Raw genomic sequence first — 23,450 nt, 5'->3', positions numbered from 1 at the left:
CAACATTTTCCTCAATATATTTATAGATAACTTTCTAAAAATAGGAATTGTCCTAAAAAGGAAGCTTTAGAAGCTGATGAATCCGCTGTCAGTAGGCTCCAAATTAAAAGACTCTTTCGGTGTTTGGTATTTTTAAAGCCCTATTATTTAATGAGCAGGTGGGCTAAGGGACCCAAATGTCACCAAGAAATTTAATCATTCTATATTCTTATGAAATATTTAAGAGATGAGTCATCTTATTCCATGTCTTCCCTACCTCTACAATAATTGTCTTCTATTAACTGTAAGAATCAATCCTTATGTCTTCATGATTTAAAATTTTATATGTTTTTTTTAAAACTGACTCTACCATATAATCATTTTATATGCTGAAATTAACCATCTATATGATGTATGTTTTATAGAAAAAAATGAACAGGCATAACTGTTGGATTTGTAAGAAATGCAGAGATGAATCTAAGAGGCTCCCTTCAAAGTAAGTAGCTTCTAAATCTGATGACCATTTTAAAGAATTTTTAGTCACATGATAAATAGGTGCATATTTATTTAATATACTTTGCTCAAAAAGTAAAATTTACATTCACACAATTCCACCAGAAGAACAATCATGCATTACACTAAGGTTTTATTATTTATGATTTATACTTGAGGACCCAGCAAGTTTAATGGTTTAGAGTCTGGTACAAATTTTTAATTAGTTTTTACATTAAAATATTATTTTTGATCCCAAATATTTTCACAACTCATCAGGCATACCAGGAACCTTCATTTCTAGACATAGGTCATGAAACTGGAAGGATAATATAATGCCTACCAAGCTCCCAATCTCTTCTAAATTTAAGAGAATATGTTGTTTGCTTGCCTACTTGTTATAGTAGAGTCTGGCTACATGGCCAGGGCTACCTTTAAGCTTGTAATGCTTCCAAGTTGTAGACCAAGTATAACACAGCTAAAAAAATCTAGCCATTTCGATGAAACTATGACTGAATTCAAATGGAAAGTATAATGATTGAAAAAGAAAACAAGATGGTTGTATTTATCACAGAACTCCCAAATTAGAGACCCATGGGTTGGGTTGACACAGTCTACCTAAATATTCATGAAAGCTTTGCCAGATTGACATGATCAACCCCATAAGATGATAATGAAATTAACATTTGGAAATTTTAAGTATATTAAGACTGAAGTCTCTTAAATACAGCACTGGGATTGGAACTTCAGACTCTCAGACTCTAAGCACTCTCCTATCTTCTGTTAACAGTAACAATGTCGTAACAGCTCCCATACCTAATCGCTGCTCACAGTCTACCTGTCCAGAAAAAAAAAAAAAAAAGGAGGGTACACAAAACTAGAGAACTTAGATTAGGAAATTCCAGCTCATGCAGAGGCAAAGGTAATTCTGAAGAGAGCACCTGGACAATGATGGGACCTCATGAAACCTATGAGATAGAAAATAATTAAAAGCAAAATTTTACAATCCAACTTTACCTCTAACACAATTTCCAACACATAGTTTCAAGCTTTTCAATACTGAAAGTATCTCCCCTTACTGTAGACTCAATTCTTTCCTGTGTAATGGGAAGTGATGGAACAGAAAGGTATGCAAGAGACCCTGTCTAGCACTTTTTATTTCGCTGCACTGAGGTTTTCTTAGGTTGCACTTTCTAAAGTTCTAATAAGAGAACAATGAGTCAGAAACAATTTCATGGAAATGTGTTTTGAAAGCAAACTTAACAGAACACTGTTTCAGATTTTTTAATCTGACTAATCTCCTTTCATTGTGTTGAGAATCTATTAATGCTGATGGCAACTAACATTTATTTATTTATTCATTCATTTATTTAATTACTTATGAGAGAGACAGACACAATGGGCATGTCCACGCCTGTAGCCAGTGTAAATGAACTCCAGGCACATGTGCCACCATATGGTTTATGTGGATTCTGGGGAACCCTACCTGCGTCTTTGGGCTTCACAAGCAAGAGCTTTAACCAGTAAGCCATCTCTCCAGCCTGAAAACTGATTTTTCACATGACTCTAACTGCACAGCATTGGACAGAACTGCTGCTTATATCTTCAGCCACCTTTGTTTAGACCAGAGTTTCAATCAGGAAAGTTAAAATGAATGGCAATGATTGCATTAATTGCTTTAATACAGAGAAAATAAAATTATTTGTGTGCAGAGAATATACAGTGATTACTTGTCAATTCGACTCATGAAGCTCACCAGAAATGAAGGCTGAAAGCCAGCATTTTTTTTTATTGACAACTTCCATGATTATAAACAATATCCCATGGTAATTCCTTCCCTCCCCCCACTTTCTCCTTTAAACTCCACTCTCCATCATAGCCCCTCCACGTCTCAATCAGTCTCTCTTTTACTTTGATATCATGATATTTTCCTCCTATTATCATGGTCTTGTATAGGTAATGTCAGGCACTGTGAGGTCATGGATATCCAGGACATTTTGTGTCTAGAGGAGCACATAGTAAGGAGTCCTTCCCTTCCTTTGGCTCTTACATTCTTTCCGCCACTTTTTTCACAATGGACTCTGAGCCTTGGAAGGTGGGATAGAGATATTTCAGTGCTGAGCACTCCTCTGTCACTTCTCAGCACCATGGTGCCTTCCGAGTTATCAGGAGGTCACTGCCATCTGAAAAGAGAAGCTTCTCTAACCAAAAATAAGAGTAGAGTGAATATATGGGTATGAACATTAAGAGAAGTGCTTACTGGGCAGTTTGGCAGTTTGGTGAGCATAGTATATACATTTATCTGGACACCAGCTGATGGACACCAGCAGATGTTACACCCTAAGTAACCCTGTTGTAGGTTTTCTGTATCAGGGATGTGTTCCCTCCCATGGAATGGGCATCCAGTCAAATTAAAGGGAAGTTGGTTTACCCCATAACAGACAATGCCACTATTGTACCCATTGGCTCATTTGGTCTGGCTGGCCAAGTATAAGGCTTGCAGTGTCCACTGTTGAGTATCTTCACTGGTGATTTCTCTCTTTCCATTGAGCTACATGTAATGTGGTTTCTCTGGCTTTCTGTCCGTTGTTCTACATGGAGGAGATTTTCAGCTCAGTTCCAGCAGGATTTTTTAATGACCTTATAGCCCAAGTATGTGGAGTTTTCAGCAATAGGGTTTTACCATCTATTTCTGGTGGGAAACCAAGGGCCTCAGCAATGGCCTGTAATGTTTTGGGGTATCAGGGACCTCCCTGGCCAACAATACACTAGAAGGTATTCTGTCCTTGGCACTGAAAATTTTCTAGTAGCAACCTATAACTCTCAGTGTCCCATTGTCCAAAAAAAGTAGGCTTCCATATGACTTATTAATATCCTCTTAGATTTTGATTAGCCCTCCCTCCACCTTTCATTTACTCAATCTCTTCTGCTGACCTTACTCAGGCCTTTTCACCCCCATTAATCTGTTCTTCTACTTACATATATACAATACAATCCTATTAAGTCCCCCCTCCCTCCTTCTCTTTTCCCTTTATTCTAGCTTACTGGCCACTGCTACTGAGTTTTCTTCCTACTCACAGAGAAGTCCAATCATTTGTAGCTAGGACCCACATATGAGAGAGAAACATGTGATGTTTGGGAAAGCCAAAATTTTTCACAGACACTTTCTAAATGTGACTTTGTTTTTACCATGTAGGTCAAATGTAACAATATGGTATACTATAGTTAAAGCTAAAACCCTAAAAATGCAGAAAAGGAAGATTTATAGTAAATAATACATACATTATTATATGAGTATGTACCTAAGTTTGTGGAAAATTCTTGAATTCTAGGATATCAATTGTTTAACATATGGACGTTGGATTAGAAGGTTTGTACCTAGAACTGTACTCCTTTCCTCTGTTCATAGTAATAATGTCACAAATGCTCCCATATCTAATTATTGCTCACAATCTACCTGTCAAGAATAAAAAGGATAAAAAGAGGGTACACAAAACTAGAGAACTTAGATTAGAAAATCCAAGCTCATGCAGAGGCAAATGTAAAAAGGTAAAAGTAAATAAATAAATAAAACTGCAAAGCTGGGCGTGGTGGAACACGCCTTTAATCCCAGCACTTGGGAGGCAGAGGTGGGAGGATCACCGTGATTTTGATGCCACCCTGAGACTCCATAGTTAATTCCAGGTCAGCCTGGACCAGAGTGAGACTCTACCTCAAAAACCAAATAAATAAACAAATAAATAAACCAAAATAACCTCAGTGTTTTTAATCCACTTAAATCTATTTTTGCTAATCTACAAAATTATCATAGTTCTTTATATATAAGTTTGCCTATATTGCATGTGTAAGTGCACATGTGTGTGGTGTATATAAGTGTATGTGCCAGTGTAACAGCCCAGGCACTCACCTTCGGTGCAGTGCACTCACCTGAATGGCCAGAGAGAAAGAACACATGTCTACCTTCACCACCTTCATTGGCCACTTACTCATTCTTACCAGAGCATCTCCACTGATCCCAGAGCTCGTCATAGTCTCACAAACTCTGGTGATTATACGGTCTCTGATCCCCACAGGACTGGTGCTACAGATGCATGTGTCCATGCCCAACTGTTTATATGAGTCCTGGGGATTCATATTCAAATGGGTGCTCTCTCAGAGATTCTCAGGCCAACATGTTTGCACAGGAAATGCTCTTATACTCTGAGCTCTCTCTTCAGCCCTACATTTGGTTTTAGTGATTTTGAGAATAATTATATAAATTATGGAAGACTCCCTGTAGAATGCTATAAGTCACCAGGATGATCTATTAATGATTATGGATTATGAGTTCATAATTACAAATTATAATATTATAAACAATGATGATGAATATAATCACAAAATGCTCATCAATAGATTATGCACACATATAACATTATAACTTCTTGATTTAAAACACAACTGGGAACATGACCAAAATACTTTGAAACTACACAAATTCTAAGAGAAATTTGATATGAAGGAAATTATACAACACTTACTTTTACCCTTTAACATATACTTCCCATTTTTAAGTATATGCTTCTTATATTTTTTATTATTTTAAAATGTTAGAGAAAGATCCAAGGAAAATAAGTAGTGACCCAATACCACATAAAAATGGAGCATAATAGTATTTTAGTGTTGTTTTCAAGGTAGCAGATCTACAGAAAAAAAAAAAAAACCTTCAAAAATAATGTTGTCCAATCAGCACATTTTATTTCTTTTCAAAGCCTTACTCTGGAAGAAGTGTTAGAATGGGCCCAATCTTTGGAAAAGTTGATGGCTACAAAATGTGAGTATTATATACATGTCATCTCTGTGTAGCTAGCACATTTTATTCCCATGGGGAAAAGGAGGACACCAGATTATGGATATGTGCTGCTCTTCTCACTGCCTTCTAAATGATAACTGACATAGTTAAGAAAAGAAAACCTGAAAATAGTTCCTCATGCCAACCACTGTGGTTTTTCTCTGGTGTTAATTAAAGCAAGATTAGTCACTGCGGGTATTTATTCTTCACAAGCATATGTATAAAATCCACTGGAAAATATGCTGAAATAGTAACACATACAGAAATATACTGCCTTTCCATTGCCTTCTAAAGTTAGTATTTCTAAAAACAAGTTAAATTTGCTGTTCTAAGTGCTTTCAAAAGTAAAAATGAATTTGAGTCTTAATGTTCTAAAACTCCCTGGAGTTCATTGGCCTCTGATTCTAGTGGTTCTGTATACAATTGTACTAATGTTAAAGTGATAAGTGAAAGATAACAGCAATGGATGGGAAGAGACACAGTCATAGACTCAAGGCAAGGAGTATGAAAGATAATGTGGTCCAAGGGGATTTCCATTGTCTGTTGGAAAGGAAACTGGCAGTTGTAGAAAACAGTAAACCCAGAAGACAAGTACTCGGATAATTCTCCTATTCAGTCTGGTTTCCTTACTCAATATTTAGGTCTTCTCAAATGTTTAATGTACACTTATAGGTTCAGCTTTTTATCAGGATCCTTTTAAAGCTCCCTGCAAAAGATTAGCTCCTCCTGGGCTGGAGAGATGGCTTGGCGGTTAAGCGCTTGCCTGTGAAGCCTAAGGACCCCAGTTCGAGGCTCAGTTCCCCAGGTCCCACGTTAGCCATATGCACAAGGGGGCGCACGCGTCTGGAGTTCGTTTGCAGAGGCTGGAAGCCCTGGCGCGCCCATTCTCTCTCTCTCCCTCTATCTGTCTTTCTCTCTATGTCTGTCGCTCTCAAATAAATAAATAAATAAATTATAAAAAAAAAAGATTAGCTCCTCCTACCTGCCAACTGTGGAGGGCAGTTAGCAGTGCTGCTCAGATGTTTTAACTGGTGGTTAAGAGAGGTGATTCTGGACAGGACTCCCTGTCACTCTTGGGATCTTCATGACCCCAGAATGCTACCCACCCTCCTTAACTATTCAGTATAGCCTACTGCCACCTCCTAATACAAGGGCAATGGTGGGAGTTTGGGACATTGGCTCTTCTGACTGAGCAATTTTATCTATCACTCTAGCTCTTACTCTGTGACTTCTCTCCTAGTGCTGGAATCTGTACTTCCAGAAACTGGCACCACCTGGGCACTTATCTTTTGTAAAAGGCTGTTCTAATTAATATTTGTAGCCATGGTTCCTTTTTTTTAAACTCAGTTTTAAACTTTTCAATTCACCTTTTGACTATTCTTCATAGTCTCTTGATATAATTTGTCAACAAGGTCATGAACACACATAGATCTCCATCCTTTGGATAAGCTTTAGAACATTCAAATGGGAGGAAGAAACAAACGTGCATGTCAGCCAGCTTTGATGGCACATATCTGTGGTCCCAGTACTCAGAAGGCAGAGGCAGGAGGATCACCATAAGTTTGAGGTCAGCCTCAGACTACAGAATCAGTTCCAGGTCAACCTAGGCTAAAATGAAACCCTACCTTGAAAAAAATGAAAAGTGTATGCTAATTCAGCAGTTTAGTCAGTTCTTCTGCAAGCAGCTCAGATTGCATTTGTTGCACACAGCAGCCCGTGGTGGATGCATGTCCAGGTTACCCCTGCTGGAGCTTCGCAGTCTTCATCTGTGCAATGAAAATAACACCATCCATCTGCCAACATGATCGAACTAGCTAGCCATAAAACACTTCACTCAGTGCCTGGGATAAGCAGAGCATATAATAACTGGCAGTTATTCTTGCTAATAATAAACTACACATCTCCCAGGACCAACTCTTTTTTTTCTCTTTTTCCTACAAAAAAGTCTAAAATCTCATACTTGAGACTCCCTATACTCTGACCTACCATGTTTTCTAAACTTCACCTCAGCTGTGCCATTTCATACAGTACACCTTCCACCAGTGTGGCAACTACTCCTTTCTCCCCTTGCCCATCTGTGACCCTTTACTGCAAGATTAAGCTCAAAGTCTTTGTGGTCTTAGCCCTACACTGCACCTGATTTAAAAGAAAATTTGAGTCCCACTATTTCTATGAAGAGACATGGAAATATTTTCTTTCCAGTTGTCTTTTATTGTTATCTTTATTTATTCTGCTTTTAATTATAATTAATTTGGGTATTTTTTACAAAGCAGGTTGTATAATAAGTTGTTATTTCTTTAAGATTTAATGCCTCTTATTCATTTTTCATCACTCAGGGAAGCTAAGAAATAGGCTTTGTACCTATTGGCTATGCATTAAAGGCTAAGGATAAATGCAAGATAAGTATTAGTTAAGAAAAAAATCAACACACAAAGCCATATCATATAAATTTATGTGCCAGCATTGAAGGCCTCATAAACAGAGTTAACTATTTGGCATGAATGTCAAGTGGATACGTGCTTAGCTAGAATGGGCAATTTAAAGCTGTGGTGTTATAAAAATAAGCAAAGTCCACAGGAAAGATGAGAGCAGTAAGACACCATAATGCTCTTGATAAAAATGGAAAAAAAAAACAAAAAACTTGGTAAAATTCCTGCCTGAGCTCAAATTAGGATGACATTCATATAAAAATTCTATAATCACATAATTAAAAGTGATAAAATGAATCTGTATGGACCAAACAACCAGTAAGATAAAACTAAAAAGATAAGCACCAAATGTTCCAGAGAATAAAATTGTGTTTACACTAATTTAAGACATTACCAAAATGCATCTAGTGGGCTAAGATATGCAAATTGCTATCTTGTATAGATTAAAACAGTTTCTATGAATATATAGTTCAGAAACACACATGGGAATGAAAATGTTAGTTTGAGATTCAGTCGATGAAGTTAGTTTAGAAGATGTTGTTGAGGAACCAGTAATAACTATAGTCAGAACAGTGCAATCAAATTCAAGGGCCTTGTAGTCTAAAGGATGATCTTAAAAGAACAGATTATAGCAAAATTCATGTTATTTGAAATTAAGAGTGCTTGTAGCCTAAACACATTCTAGATGTTATCCAATGACACAATTATCAAGCAAGTTTTTCAAAACACTGAGAATACTTTCTTAAAATAATATGTTACTTTTGCTCGATGTTGATTTTATAAGTAAATATTAAGTAAGCACTTTAGTGATCGAGTAGTATACTTGGGAGAAAAATCCCATGTGCCTATGAGGCATACAAAAATACCACAAAAAAAGTTTTAAAAAAACCTGAAAGTCCCTTAGGAAAGAATATGGAGGGCTATCATTTATGACAAAATGGTTGTTAAAACTTTTTACTGGAATCCTGATTGAGATTACACAGGCAAAACAAAGACATTTTTTTTTAAAAAAATGCCACCTTTTCACAGAAGTTTTCACCTATGTCTGACTAAAGAGCTGACTGGAAATATAGGAAACTGTTTTTGAAGTAAAATCAATGAGACAAAGAGGATCTTTTTCAATGAAACAATTGGTAAGTTTGATGTGAAAAAAACTGTATCATTTAAAAGTGTTCACAATGAATGGAGCAGAAAATACCCTGCATACTTTCCAGGCTTATAGGTGATAATTTTTCATATTTCTAAACACCTTTTTAAAGAAAGAATTAAATACTTCAGATGTATATCAGTAATGGTACTACTGTAATTGTGTCCAGAAAAAAAATTGTCATCTTCCCATGAAATATTTAGGATTTATCTATAATTTTCTCCCTAAATTAAAGTGACCCAAAACTTGGGACAGAAATGAAAATAACTGTGGAAATTGGGAAAACAACTCTGTGGGTATGTCTGGAAGCAAATCCTACATGAGATTTAGGACAAGCAAAAGGACACTAAAATGTACAGGTGAAATGACTGGGGATTTCCAACTCCTAAAACTCAGGGACTCTTGTAACTAGAAAGTCTAAAGTTAAAAACTAATCTGAATCAATAAAGCCAAAAACTGCAGAAAACATATATTGATACACATCAATCAACTAGCTCTCAGAAGATGAAAACATCAGTTGCTTAATGATAATTGAGTAAATTATGTTTCATACAAATAAAAATATTAGTCCTAAGTTATTCTGTTGGATGATTCCTTCAGTCCTATTATATTTCTGGCAGACTATCCCAGGGAACATCGGAAGAAAGGTGCACAAGTTTTTCACTGTGCTCCGAGCATGTGTTCCCTGTGGAGGAAAGAGACAGGCAAACACACAAACAAATTAATGAATAAATAATCCTATAAAGTGCTAAGTGCTTTAAAGAAAATAAAAACAGGTGATAATGAAAAGAAAATCAGGTGCAAGAGTTCAGCCGGGTTTTGACAGGCAGCCTCACAGTCCTTTTGAAGTGCCGCCATCTTCTGACCCAGGTGCACTTGTGTGGTGCAGATTGAACCTCAGAAAACTATCCTGTGGCTATAACCTCCCACACTCAATCCCAAAAAGAAGCCAGGCAGCCTCACCCATCCTCCTGCTGTCACAGACGCAGCTAGATGTCTCTACCCATCAACCATTGGCCCAATAATGCAGCTAGGTAACTGGCCAAAAATCTCACTCGACAAAGGTCAAAGGAAGCAGATGAGTAGCTCAATCTACCCATTCAGGACTTCAGAAATGAGCCAAGTTGCCTTTCCTGACTGGTTCAGTCTACCAATACCTCAGCCCATCTCCTGGAAACAAATCAACAGCTCTGTCCATATTCTACGCTTCCTTTTAACATCTTAATGGCCTGGTCTCAGAAACTTGGCCCACTGAGGCTCACAGAAGCAAATGGCCAGCTGTAAAGTAATTACAAAAAACTCTCTGAGCCAGTCAACAGTTGGGCCCCACAAAGTCGCCAGTGTCGAAGACACTGACAGAAACTCTACCCCTCCTAAATGGTACACGATACCACACCCATCTTGTAGGGAGGGTCCACTGGTATTGCCTTCCCTGTGATATAACTGTGGAAACCGAATACCCAGTCCCTACAGCCAGAAACACCACTCCCAGAGCTTGCAGAAGTCCAACCCTGCCTAAAGGAGTGGAAGTCTAGCTGTCTGTCGATACCATCTACAATACCCATACCCCTCCAGTCTAGGCTACCTATGCTCCTGCAGACATTTTCAACCTGGATGTCAGCTGAAGAAGGGACAAGGACACTGTGCTAAAGCGACCATTTGCAACCACCGAAGCCAGTGAAGCATTTCCAAACATACATGTAAGACATTGGCAGCAGCAATGGTGTATTTTTTGAAATAGGGTTATAGTCTGAAGCCCAGGTAGGTCTTGAAATCAAAGCAATCCTCCTACCTCAACCTGGTCATGACTGGGATTACAGATATAGGCCATCATACCTGGCAGCAGACAGCCTTCACTGTAAATTATAACCCATAAAATTCATATAGGCAAATTATCTACCAGATAAAAAAATACCGATGTAGGGTCACAAACACCTTCAGACCAGGAAACATGACTCTAAAGACACACTTGAACCCTCTAATACAAAACCCAAAGGAAAACAGAGAAATGAATTTTCTGACACAGAACTCAAAATAACAATTTTAAGAAAACAATGGTACACAAAAGAATACAGATACAATTCAATCACATTAGGAGGACAATTTATGATGTGTACAGTTCACTAAAAGAACCAATTGAAAGGAATCATCTTTTGAAATAACACAGCTTTTAAAAGGTAACTTTTAAAATTTAATTTAATTTATTTACTTGACAGAGAAAGAGAGAGAGAGAGAGAGAGAGAATGGGTGTGCCAGGGCCTCCAGCCACTGCAAACAAATTCCAGACACATACACCCTCTTGTGCATCTGGCTAATGTGGGTCCTGGGGAGTCGAACCTGGGTCCTTTGGCTTTGCAGGCAAACACCATAACCACTTAGCCATCCTTCAAGTCCTAAAAGGTAACTTTTAAAAGAAATTAAGAGTGACTTTGAGACTTACAGGATGACATCATTAAATGAACAAACCTTCATATTATGGAAACAAAAGAAAAGGAAAAAGAAAACTTATTCAACAAAATAATTACTGGAAACATTCTAATTCCTGTGGAAAATAAGGTTATTCAGGTCCAAAAAGCTCAAGATAACATTAACATATTTGACCAAAAAATATCCTTTCTGATACATATTCTAATCAAACTTTCAAAATTACAAGACATAAGCAGTAAGAGGGCTACGTAGCACATCCATGAGCCCATGCCTATCATGTATGAGGTACTAGGTTTGAACTCCAACACCAATAAATAAATGAACAAAGGAATGAATAAATGTTGCTAAAACATCAAGAGAAAAGCATCAAGTCACTTAAGAGGGAATTCCCCTTAGATTAATAGCAGATTTATCAAATAAGGGCTGCAGGCCAGGAGAGAATGGAATAATATATCCCAAGTCTTGAAAGAAAAAAAAAACCTGATCAAAAATTCTATATTGCAGGGCTGAGAGGACAAGTCAGTGGGTATAAGTGACCGCATCATGCAAACCTATAACTCTAGTGCTGAGAACGTACAGGAGGCACCTGAAATCTTCTAGCCTCCACACACATTCTCATGGTGGTGGGGGGAGGTACATGCAGTCATCTGCACATACATGTGTGTACATCACATCACATACACACATGCATGCATGCTCAAAAGTAAATTACTATATTGATCAAAACTGTCCTTTGGTGATTAAAGAGAAGACTTGCCAAAACAAAACAAAAACTCAAAGAATCCATCAGCATTTACCAGCTCTACAAGAACTGTTCACAGGAACCTTTCTAGAAGCAAAAGGATAATAACCACCATCATGCAAAACTACAAAAACTTAGCAGTGAAGCAGAGATACAAAAGAGGCTGGATGTGGTAGCACACATAAGTCCCAGCACTCAGGAGGCTGAAGTGGAAGGATCACTGTGAGTTCAGACCAGACCAGGACTGCAGAATGAGTTCCCAGGTCAACCGAGGCTAGAGTGAGACCCTGCCTCTAACACACACACACACACACACACACACACACACACACACACGCAAAGATCTTAGACTTAATTACTTTATTTGGGCAGGGGAGATAGTTCCATAGAAGGTGTTTCTTGCAAAGCCTACTGACCCAAGTTCAATTCACAAGGAACCACATAAAGCCAGATGTACAAAGTGGCACATGCATCTGGAGTTCATTTACAGTGGTAAGAGGCTCTGGCATGTCCATACTTTCTGCCTTGGTGTCTCTCTCTCTCTCTCTCTCTCTCTCTCTCTCTCTCTCTCTCTCTCTCTCTTTTACTGCCTTTACACACTTTCTCTCTCTCATAAATAAGTAAGTATATTAGAAAAAGAGAGAAAAGAATCAAACCATACCTGTGCAGACAGCAATCAAACCACCAAAATGAACAAGAGGAAGAAAGGAAAAAGGATATGCAAACAGTCAGATAAAAACACTGTGAATAACAGAATTTGGTTACTTATCAATAATAAGGCTAAATATAAATAAAGGTTCCCTGTTATAAGTATAGGCTGGATGAATGAATGGAGAAGATAAGCCACTAGACCAACAATATGTTGCATTCAGGAAACTGACTATGCCAACAAAGACGTGAAAAGACTAAAACGGAAAGGATGGAATAAATGGACCAAGTCCATGGAAAACAAAAGCAACTATATTTGATCAAAAAGAAACAAAATAGTAACTAGTTACAGAAAAAGGATCAATTTATCAAGCAGAAATAACAATGTGTGTGTGTGTGTGTGTGTGTGTGTGTGTGTGTGTGTGTATCCAAAGTTGGAGCTTGATTATATAAAAATTTGATAGATATCAAAAAGGAGTTAGATTGTTATGCACTTTACTTTTACCAATGGACAGGTAATCCAGACAAAATTTGGCAAAGAAGCTTTGGAATTAAACTATAGTGAAGTCTAATGAGCAGAACTGTGTAGATAATTGCATCAAATAGCTCCAGAATACACATTTTCTCACCTTCACATAGAAAGTTGTCTAGAATATACCATACATTTGGCCACCAAACAACTCTCACAAAGTATAAAAAAGTGAAATCACAGCATGTACCTTTTCTGACCACAATGTTATAACTGTAGAATTTTGGCAATTTTATAAAAGCATAGAAATGAATCAGTGTTCTCTTGAATGAGCAATGGGTCAGTTTTTGTTTTTTTTTAAAAAAAGGCAAGGTCAATGAGTAAATCCTAAAATTCCTTAAAACAAATGAAAATGAGGACACACAGCAGTCCTTTGAGTTCAGCAAAAGCAATCCGGAAAGATATATTTATAGCAATAAATGCTTACATAAAAAGTAGAAAGAAGCAGTAGAAAGATGGCTCTTCAGTTAAAGGAACTTGTGTGCCAATCCCCAGCAGCCATGTAAAGTCAGTTGCAAAGCAGCACGTAAGTCTTTGACCCCAAAGCACCTATGGCAATGGCAGGTGGGACCAGGAGAATCAGGATGGTTAGGGGCCAGGGAGACTGGTGCAGAGGAACCAGCAAAAGCAAAACATCGAAAGAGACGTATCTCAAGAAAAGTGGAAGGAGAGGACAAACTCGCAGACGTTGTCCTCAGAACCCCCTGCATGTGCCGTGGTGCACGTGTGCTCCCCCACAGCACACATGCAGTGTACATACTCACAGGTGCACACATGCCCATGTAACAAAAAATTTAAAGTACAAAGATTCAAATAAACAACCTAACAAAGCAATTCATGTAGCTAGAAAGACAAGAACAAATACTTAATAGGAAAAAAACAACTAGATCAAAATAGCAATAAACAAAGTAGAGAATAAAAAGGCAATAAAACATCAATAAAATGAATAATCAGTTTTTGAAAAGTGAAATAAAATTGACAAGGTTTAGTCAAACAAGAAAAGAGGAAATCTTAAGTATGCAAACTCAAAAATGCAAAAGGTGACACATGCATCTGGAGTTCGTTTGCCTCCCAAGTGCTGGGATTAAAGGTGTGTGACGCCACCCTGGCTTTAAGCAAAATTTTGGATCAGAGTATAAAGTCTAACACATCAAAGAAGCTGTGTAAACAACAGGACAGGCGTGGCACTCTTTGGCCAGGAACTGTGTTCAGGGAAGTGTGTCTGAACAAGGCTTAGTGACTGACAAGAGAACAGGTAGGATAGGGCGTTGTGCCCCACTGAGCACTTCCATTACCTCATACTAAAAATAGAAGATGAACTCAGCTCAGTCAATAAAGAATTTGCTGCACAAGTATTAGGACCTGAGATCAAATATGCAGAATCCACATAAACATTTGTTGGGTAGGTATAGCAACTTGCCTATAATCCCAGTGCTCAGGAGGCAGAAACAGGATACCCTGAGGCAAGCTGTCTACATAGATGAGCAAAATCAGCAAGCTCTGGGTTCACGTGAGAAATCCTAGCTCAGATCAGGTGGGAGGAAGACACTGAACATCAGTCTTTGGCTCCTGCATGCACATACACACACGTGGTATTAAATATAGCATAATAATTGTAACACATAAATATGCTTTCACATTAGAATGACAATCATATGTAGATTAATAAATGCTAGTTAGATATGAGATTATACAAAATCTTAGGACTGAAAGAATAAACTTCTGTTCAATAAGTTGTTAATAATGTTATTTCTTCTTTATAATTTTCCCATATTTAAAGCAGCCCATAGTCCTTTAAGCTACTCTTATAACCACATAACAAAGATAAAGTAGAAGAAAACTCAGAAATAGTTGATGTCAGAGAACCCAGAGAATTTTAATAAAGCAGGAAATTTACTATAAAATTTTACATATTCTTGGGGATATAGAATTCAATACAGATTGAAAGTACAATGAATTTACAATTGGTTTACACATTTATAATGTGTATAATGGGCATAGCTCATCTTTCAAATTTAATTACCAGTGAAAACTTGTCATCTGCAGAAAGCACGCTCCTGGGAGAGGTGGCCCCTCTGACTCAGTCAAATAAATCCCACATGTTCCTCCTCCATCAAGATACCTGTGTGTTTTGCCTTGTGTGTCATAGAAACACTCATTGCACTGACTAGTCTTAAAGAGCAGCCTAGAGATTAATAAAAACACCACTCTAGCTCTTCAAGGAAAATGCATACACAACATATGACATAAATCTGTTTCTCCCATCCTTTCAATCTAGATGAGTAAGCCTGGTCCTGATTCCTTATTCACACTTCTCAAGCAACACAGCAGTCTCCTGAGCATAACTCTTGGGAGTACAAACCATTTAAACTTCAGAATGGGTGGCTTGTATTCCACTGCCAGATCTAGGGGGGAAAATGCCACCTTGTAATTAATTCACTTGTGGTATGAGTCAACAGAATTATGTGCTGAGCAATTCAATACTGAATCCAATATTTACTGAGATTCCTGTAGCATTTTTCACACAGAGGCAACTTTTGCAAAGTTATGATGCAGCACAGATGACATTAAAATCCCAGTTGTTTACAATCAAAAAGGTTCTTTGTTTATTATTTGTGCTATGCAATATCTGGGGTCAGTTTCAACTCTGTTCCATGGCTTTATTCTGGTCTTTAGGCTAGTGGAGCAGCTTTTGTCTAGAATGTATTCTCCTCAAGGCAAGGGAAGAGAAGAATCACATAAAGGTCCTTAAGCCTTCTGCTTGGACCTCACATGGTGCTTTTGAATGAATATCACCAATTAACACAAGTCTAAAGATGGATGCAGTTGTAAATGAAACTTGAAAATAGAAAACTCAACAAGGAGAACAGCTGAGAATAATACTACAAGCTACCACACCAAATATCTACACTCAGTGTACATTGCATAGCACATACAAAATACTATAACTAAGAAAACCTTAAAGAATATAACCATGCATAGATGGCTTCACTAGCAGAGGTCTTAAGTATGTGGAAACATGAAGCCAGCCCACAAGAAATGAAGATCTTATTCTTCTCTACCAGAAGGGAAGGTAGAGAAGGAAGAAATAGATGTAGGTGGATTCTGGATAAACAATTTATAAATATTTTAATAAAAAAATTAAACTAGGGCTGGAGAGATGGCTTAGTGGTTAAGCACTTGCCTGTGGAGCCTAAGGACCTTGGTTCAAGACTCAATTCCCCAGGACCCACATCAGCCAGATGAACAAGGGGGCGCATGCGTCTGGAGTTCGTTTGAAGTGGCTGGAGGCCCTCTCTATATATCTGCCTCTTTCTCTCTCTACCTGTCGCTCTCAAATAAATAAATAAAAATGAACAACAAAAAAATTAAACTAAACATGAACAGACACTGACATGATTTCTCATCTCACCCACACAACCTATCCATTTAGCATAGGGATTATCTCACTCAATGATCTCTTGACTTAACCAGATATACATATATAATTTTTTTCTGTTTGATCATTTCTTTATTCCAAAGTCCTTATTTTCTATTCCTACTTAAGCTTTCAGTCAAAATTTTTCTAACTGTATCAGTTTCTTCATTTTGAATAGGTCTATTTATTTCAAGACATACTGAAAAATATTGGCTTTCAACTTTTCTTATTAAAAAAGTAATGACATTTTATTTTATTATTTGCTTTCTCCACCCTCTGGGCTATGTCTAAAAGCAGTATTAATTTCCACTCTGCATTCTCTGAACCCTGCTGTCAAGGCTTATGGTAAGGCAAAGAATAATATTTTTTTTTAATTTTTTTTTAATTTTTTATTTATTTATTTGAGAGCAACAGACACAGAGAGAAAGACAGATAGAGGGAGAGAGAGAGAATGGGCACGGCAGGGCTTCCAGCCTCTGCAAACGAACTCCAGACACGTGCGCCCCCCTGTGCATCTAGCTAACGTGGGACCTGGGGAACCGAGCCTTGAACCGAACCGGGGTCCTTAGGCTTCACAGGCAAGCACTTAACCGCTAAGCCATCTCTCCAGCCCAAGAATAATATTTTTAAAAAAAAAACCTTCTTGTTTAAAATCTTGTTTAAAGTAAGTTATAATATATTTCTCATTATGTCATATATCTCACTACATCATTTCCTAGGTTACACATCTCCACCTGTTATACCCTCCACTGATGTGTCGTCTCAACTGAGGTGACTTTGGTCTACCACCCGTGTTAGTCAGGCTGTACATCCCACGTAACAGTGAGACCACACTCTATGTTTCTTCATTCTAAGATGCCAGATTTCTTGCATTTTACCAGCTTTCCTAAAACACTGATTATTTCTCAGAAGGGGGACACCTATCTATTATTTTCCTTGAATACAAAACACTTCAGTTGTCTTCATTCTTATATCATTTCCTACAGAGTTATAAAAAAAACAGGAAGCAAGCAATCTTTCTTTTTAGTGCTGAAAAGAAACTTTTATCTAATCTCTTTTGTGAAGATCCAGGAAAACATGATTTTACTCATAATTTCCATTCCATCTGATTATCAGCATTCATCATGACAGCTCCTGATGCCAACCAGGTTTTATAAGCAACACCCTATGCTTTGGGAGTGATGGAAATTTATGGCATAGTTTATGGCAACAGTTTCATGGATATGTTCTTATTGACAGACTCCCCAAGTCAAATACATGAAGTTAGTCACAGATTTTTGTAAAAAAATATATCAGTATGACTACACATACATTGCTGTTAACATCAATTTAAAATGACTTTGTTTATCATTTAGCAATTAAATGTCTCAGATATGCCAGGAGTCTTCATAGCCATTCAAAGTTTTATAGTACACCTCAAAACACTCATCTTGAGATGTGAGATTACTAAATCCTTCCAGGGACTTGGAGCAATGTGTAAGATGCATGTATGTAACCTGCAAATACTGGTTCCTAGAAAAAAGTTGCCTAAATCAAAACAGTTCCTCCAATTTTTGTGCATTCTACCCACTCCAGAAAATTATGACAAGACAAAGCTGAGGGTAACCATCTTAGCATCAAGTGTCATTTGATGGTTATTCTCAGTAAACTACTTTCCTGTGCTATATTCTGAGAAAATGTCTGACATCCCGTCTGAATCCATCCCTTCCCTTGTAGTGATTTCGACTGTGAACCAAAAACTATGAAAATGATGCTTAATTTTTCATATACCTGTTGTCCTGTACTGATTGGACACTGGAAAATACTCTAGTCAATATGATCAGAGTACCACTCACACATGGCCTCAAGAGTTTCCTTTCATCCCTGATTTGTCTGTTTAGATTATAAACCAAGGTCTTACCCATCAGTTTGGTCACGACTTTACATCTGGCTGTGCATCTTAAGCCTTTTTCTGGTGTCATTGTGATATCTCCTGCCTCTCTGTTCCAGGACCATCTACATGTGCAAGCATTTTCTATTAAGTGATTCAGAATCAAGTGGTGACCTCAGCAATGAATTCCATTATCAGAATGCTTTAGATGTATAGATCAAAGGGTGTGATAGATATTGTTATAGTTATAAGCTATTCACTTGTTACATATCTTGGGAACTGTTACAGACTTTTGTTTTAAATTACATTGATTAATTTTTAATTGTTTTAAAATAATGTTAGCCCATAAAAACAAATTTCTCTACTACTTTTAGATGGCCCAGGAGTTTATGCAACATACTTAAAAATGGAGCGCAGTGATGAGAATATTAAATTCTGGATGGCATGTGAAACCTACAAGAAAATTGCTTCACGATGGGGTAGAATTTCCAAAGCAAAGAAACTTTACAAGCTGTATATCCAGCCGCAGTCCCCCAGAGAGGTAACAGTGGTGGACATGGAATCCAGGACATTCCCTGGAGGTCACTAATAAATCAAGAATCAACCATATGGCCTGGCAGTTTCCATTCCAGTATTTCCTAAAATGCTATAAATTTAGAATTGTTGACCTTATTTTTCAGACAAGAAATCTACAAATCTGATAATTTAACTAATTTGTCTGTGTCATAGTTTTTAAGTGGTAACATTATGATTCAAAGATAAGCAACTTCATAGCAAATCCTCTATTAGCTGATCTTAATTTCCAGAAAGCTAGAATGAACAAGTTGAAGTCTTTGGGGGGTTGTCTCTGGCAGTACAAACTAAAATTAGGCACGAGCACACCGCGCTTGATGCTGGTAGTCTGCTACAGTCCGAGCAGTACTGCTCACTTCTGCATGAAACTGCAGACCCAGCTGGCATCCTTGCTGTTATTCCTGCCATCACACCTGTCCAGAGAAACTAAATAGCAAACCAGATGCACTGACTCTTATCCAGAAAGATTGCTGTTAAAAGGAAGAGGTCAGAGGAAGGCATGTGGATTTCTGTTACTCAGCAGTGCTACATCATTGGTTTATTTCCCCAAAAGTCTTGTCTGGAAATTTTTACTTTGCTGAAATAACCACTTCTCTCTCTCTCTCTCCATTACTCCACTTCTCCTCACTTTCTTCCTATTTCAGGATAAATTAAGGTAACAACATGTGTAACTACTGAGGAAGATAAACTTTAACCAGCACCAACTTCCCTTTTTCTTAAACGTGAGATCTCTAACTCACAAACCTCTTTGTTTGCCAGCTGCCGCTAACAAACCACTGGCATCCACTAAGTAAGCAAGGGTTTCCGAGATTTCCCTGGCCTTGGGCCACATGGTTTCTTTGTTCCTCTGAGATGCAAAAGGTAGATTTGTTTTGTTACTTTGAAGAAGTAAAATATTCATTTCATATGAGTCTTTTTAGATACATATAAAAATGGCAAACAAAACTATCCTTTTGCACTGAAAAGGAGGGGAATATCATTCCCTTACAGATGTTCATGTTTAGTTTAGCTTATACTCTTCCTGTGTTTTTTGTTTTCAGATTAACATTGACAGCTCAACTAGAGAAACTATCATCAGGAACATTCAAGAACCCACTCAGACATGCTTTGAAGAAGCTCAAAAAATCGTATATATGCATATGGAGATGGATTCCTACCCCAGATTTATCAAGTCAGATATGTACCAGAAACTTCTGAAAGCTATTCAGTCCAAAAACTCTTAATCAACACCCAGGAGTTGAAACTTAAGATAGCATGTACTAGTGCAATTTAGAGAAAACAGAGATGAAACAGAAATAAATGGATAAATTGATTTCTACATCCACAAGAGAAACATATCTCAAAAGCAATGATCTCTGCAACTACTATAACATAACTAGCACAATGCATAGCAAACTTAGGTGTCTCAGTGAGCATAGAAGGGAAAGGAAAGACTGTTCATGATACAGACATTGTAATATTTTTACTATCTTAGTCAACTGATGCTTTCTTACTGATGAAATTCTACAGTCATAACACACAGATAACTTACTTTAAAAATGTAGTTCTGTGAATTATGTCCTTAATATAAGTGTATTTGACAGATATACTGCTCATATTAATTTGAATTAGTAGACAAACTTATTAATAATAGTATAATCAATATTTTAACAGGGGCAGTATTAAAAACACATCCCTAAGATATAATTTAACTATTATCCTAGTAGTAATGGACCTATATTACATATATCTTCTACATGTGAAAAATGTGCTGATTCTAAGCTTTTTAATATGTAAAATTATACTTATACTTACATTGTTCTGAAGTATAAAATTTGTTCTGATATTTTGAAATATTGCCCTTGCATCATGGTCTTAGTAATCAATAAATCTAAATACAAATGAAAAATATGTATATATATTTTTCAAGGACACAAGAAGAATTTGACTTCCCTGCAAATTTATAACAGTCTAAGTTTAAATAAGATAAAGGAAATAAGATGGTTTTATTCTCCATATTTTCCACTGAAAGTATACAGCAACTTAACATATTTATTTGATGTAACCCTATTATCATTGTAAAGCATTAAGGCTTCAACCACATATTCAAAAGCTCAGTTAAAAACCTCAAGTCTTATATTCCTGCTGAAAAGGAAACCTTAAAAATTGATCATTGAGACATTTTGTACAGAGACATTGCCTCTCCCCTATAACTGACTACTACCTCCATAATGCATGACCCACAATCCCCGTGGGGGACCTACATCCCCAATGAGGAAGGAGTCCTCTTCAGAAAAGGGGAAGGGAGGAGGGAAAGGATGATACCAACATGTGACATTTACATGCAAAATATGTCCATATCTAATAATAAAAAAGAAAAAAAGCATATTTGGGCTGGAGAGCCTGCTTAGTGGTTAAGGCACTTGCCTGCAAAGCCAAGGGACCCAGAATCAAATTCCCCAGGATCCAAATAAACCAGATTGTTGTAGTCCGGTTTGCATTGCTGGTGGAAATCACCCAACCAAGAGCAGCTTGTGGGAAAAAGAGGTTTAGTTTGGATTACAGGCTTGAGCTCCATGATGGCAGGAAAAACAATGGCATGAGCAGAGGATGGACATCACACCCTGGCCAACATCAGGTGGACAACGGCAATAGGCCAGTGTGCCAAACACTGGCATGGGGAAACTGGCTATAATACCCATAACCTCGCCCCCAGCAATACACTGCCTCCAGGAGGATTTAATTCCCAAAATTCCATCAGCTGGGAACATAGCATTCAGAACACCTAAGTTTGTGGGGGACACCTGAATCAAACCACCACACAGATGCACAAGGTGGTGCATGCACCTGGAGTTTGTTTGCATTGCTTGGAGGCCGGGGCCCACCAATTCTTTCTTTCTGTCTCTCTCTCTCTCTCTTAATCTGTGTGTGTGTGTCTTTCTCTCAAATAAATGATTTTAAGAAAAAAGAAAAACAGTGTATCAGAAGCAGGGGGTGTTGGCACATGCTTTCAATCCCAGCTCTTGGGAAGCAGATGTAGGTGAATCATTATGAGTTTGATGCCAGCCTGTAACTGCAGAATGAGTGCCAGGTCATCTTGGGATAAAGTGAGGCCATACCTGTAACGAACAAATAAATAGGGGCTGGAGAGATTGCTTAGCAGTTAAGGTACTTTCCTGCAAAGCTTAACAACCTGGGTTTGATACACCAGTACCCAAATAAAGCCAGATGCCCAAAGTAGCACATGTGTATGGAATTCATTTGCAGTAGCTGGTGTGTCCATTCTCTCTGTGTGTGTGCCCTTCTCTTGCTCTCTATATCTCTCTCTTGTCTCTCTCTGTTTGCAAATAGGTAAACAAAAATATTTTTAAAACATATGTATCAAGGTAAATGCATGAATTTATCACTAGAAAAACAAATATCTCAGTGTTGTAGTGGGCTCTAAGTGCTCTGCTGGTACAAAAAGAAAACATGGCTCAGAAAGACTTGTACCTTACCTTAGTGATCAGCAAATCTGAATTTCTTTCTCCTTCCACCAAGTTTTTGATAATGATAAAAACTTTCCTGCAATCACTATCCAACAGACGTATCAAATAACAGTTTCATTTGATAGCTAATATTAGTATGTGTTACTTGAAAAAAAAATGCAGTAAAAAAATTTGCAGTACTCAATCCTCCAAGTAACCCATTAAGTGCTATTAATATTATTAGTAATAATTAGTAATATTATCCCTAGTTTGTAAACAAGAGAATTAAGGCTCAAAGAAGTGAGGTGATATGCCCACAAAAGAGCTAATAAGAGGAAAATACAGTTCTAATGGCAAAAGCCACGCTCTTCAGTATTGAGCTATATTCCTTCCCAGCAGGAATATAGAATGTAGAATAGAGAAAAAGCAAAATAAAGAGCCTGGCTGGGCATTAATGGAGGTACGGGGGCTCCTTCCCTGTATGGGAGCGGCTGCTGGAGGAAGCTTCCTAAAAATCTCCCATGAGACAGTGGGCTCCAGAGAAAAGGCTACTACCAAATGAAGCAACACCTTCACCCCCTGCCCAAGTACAGTGGTGGTCTCTATGAGGGTGCTAATCACAGAAGCAGTCATTACAAACAGAGCTGAGGGCTGGGCATTGCCGAAGGTTTTGAAAGCATCTCACAACCAAGGCAAGTAAAAAAAAAAAAAAATTGATTCCCGGGGCTGGAGAGATGGCTCAGCAATTAAAGGCACTGGCTAACAAAGGCTGATTTTGCTTCAGGTTTGATTCTCCAGATGCTCAAAATGACACATGTGTCTGGAGTTCATTGGCAGTGGCAGGAGGCTCTAGAGTGCCCATACTCACTCTCTCTTCTTGTCTTTCCCTCTCTGCAATAAATAAATAAATAGTATTTTA

At 37.7% G+C, this 23,450-nt stretch overlaps 1 protein-coding gene across 1 annotated transcript; it reads left to right on the top strand.

The window, feature by feature from the left end:
- The first annotated feature begins 410 nt into the window (after positions 1-410).
- Positions 411-20,308, top strand: Rgs13 (regulator of G protein signaling 13). The gene is made up of 4 exons (XM_004659512.2): positions 411-475; positions 5,223-5,284; positions 18,887-19,053; positions 20,126-20,308. Exons 1-4 carry the CDS (start codon positions 411-413, stop codon positions 20,306-20,308), a joined length of 477 nt encoding a protein of 158 aa, XP_004659569.1.
- Positions 20,309-23,450: the final 3,142 nt, after the last annotated feature.

Source organism: Jaculus jaculus, chromosome 1, assembly GCF_020740685.1.
Source record: "Jaculus jaculus isolate mJacJac1 chromosome 1, mJacJac1.mat.Y.cur, whole genome shotgun sequence".
NCBI lineage: Eukaryota > Metazoa > Chordata > Mammalia > Rodentia > Dipodidae > Jaculus > Jaculus jaculus.
This window is presented reverse-complemented; position numbering and strand designations above follow the sequence as displayed.

Excerpts from the sequence above, each read along its gene's own strand:
- Rgs13 (XM_004659512.2), top strand. The coding sequence starts at position 411 with ATGAACAGGCATAACTGTTGGATTTGTAAGAAATGCAGAGATGAATCT. Across the intron at positions 5,285-18,886 it reads AAAGTTGATGGCTACAAAAT|ATGGCCCAGGAGTTTATGCA; the intron begins GTGAGTATTATA and ends TACTACTTTTAG. Across the intron at positions 19,054-20,125 it reads AGCCGCAGTCCCCCAGAGAG|ATTAACATTGACAGCTCAAC; the intron begins GTAACAGTGGTG and ends TTTTGTTTTCAG.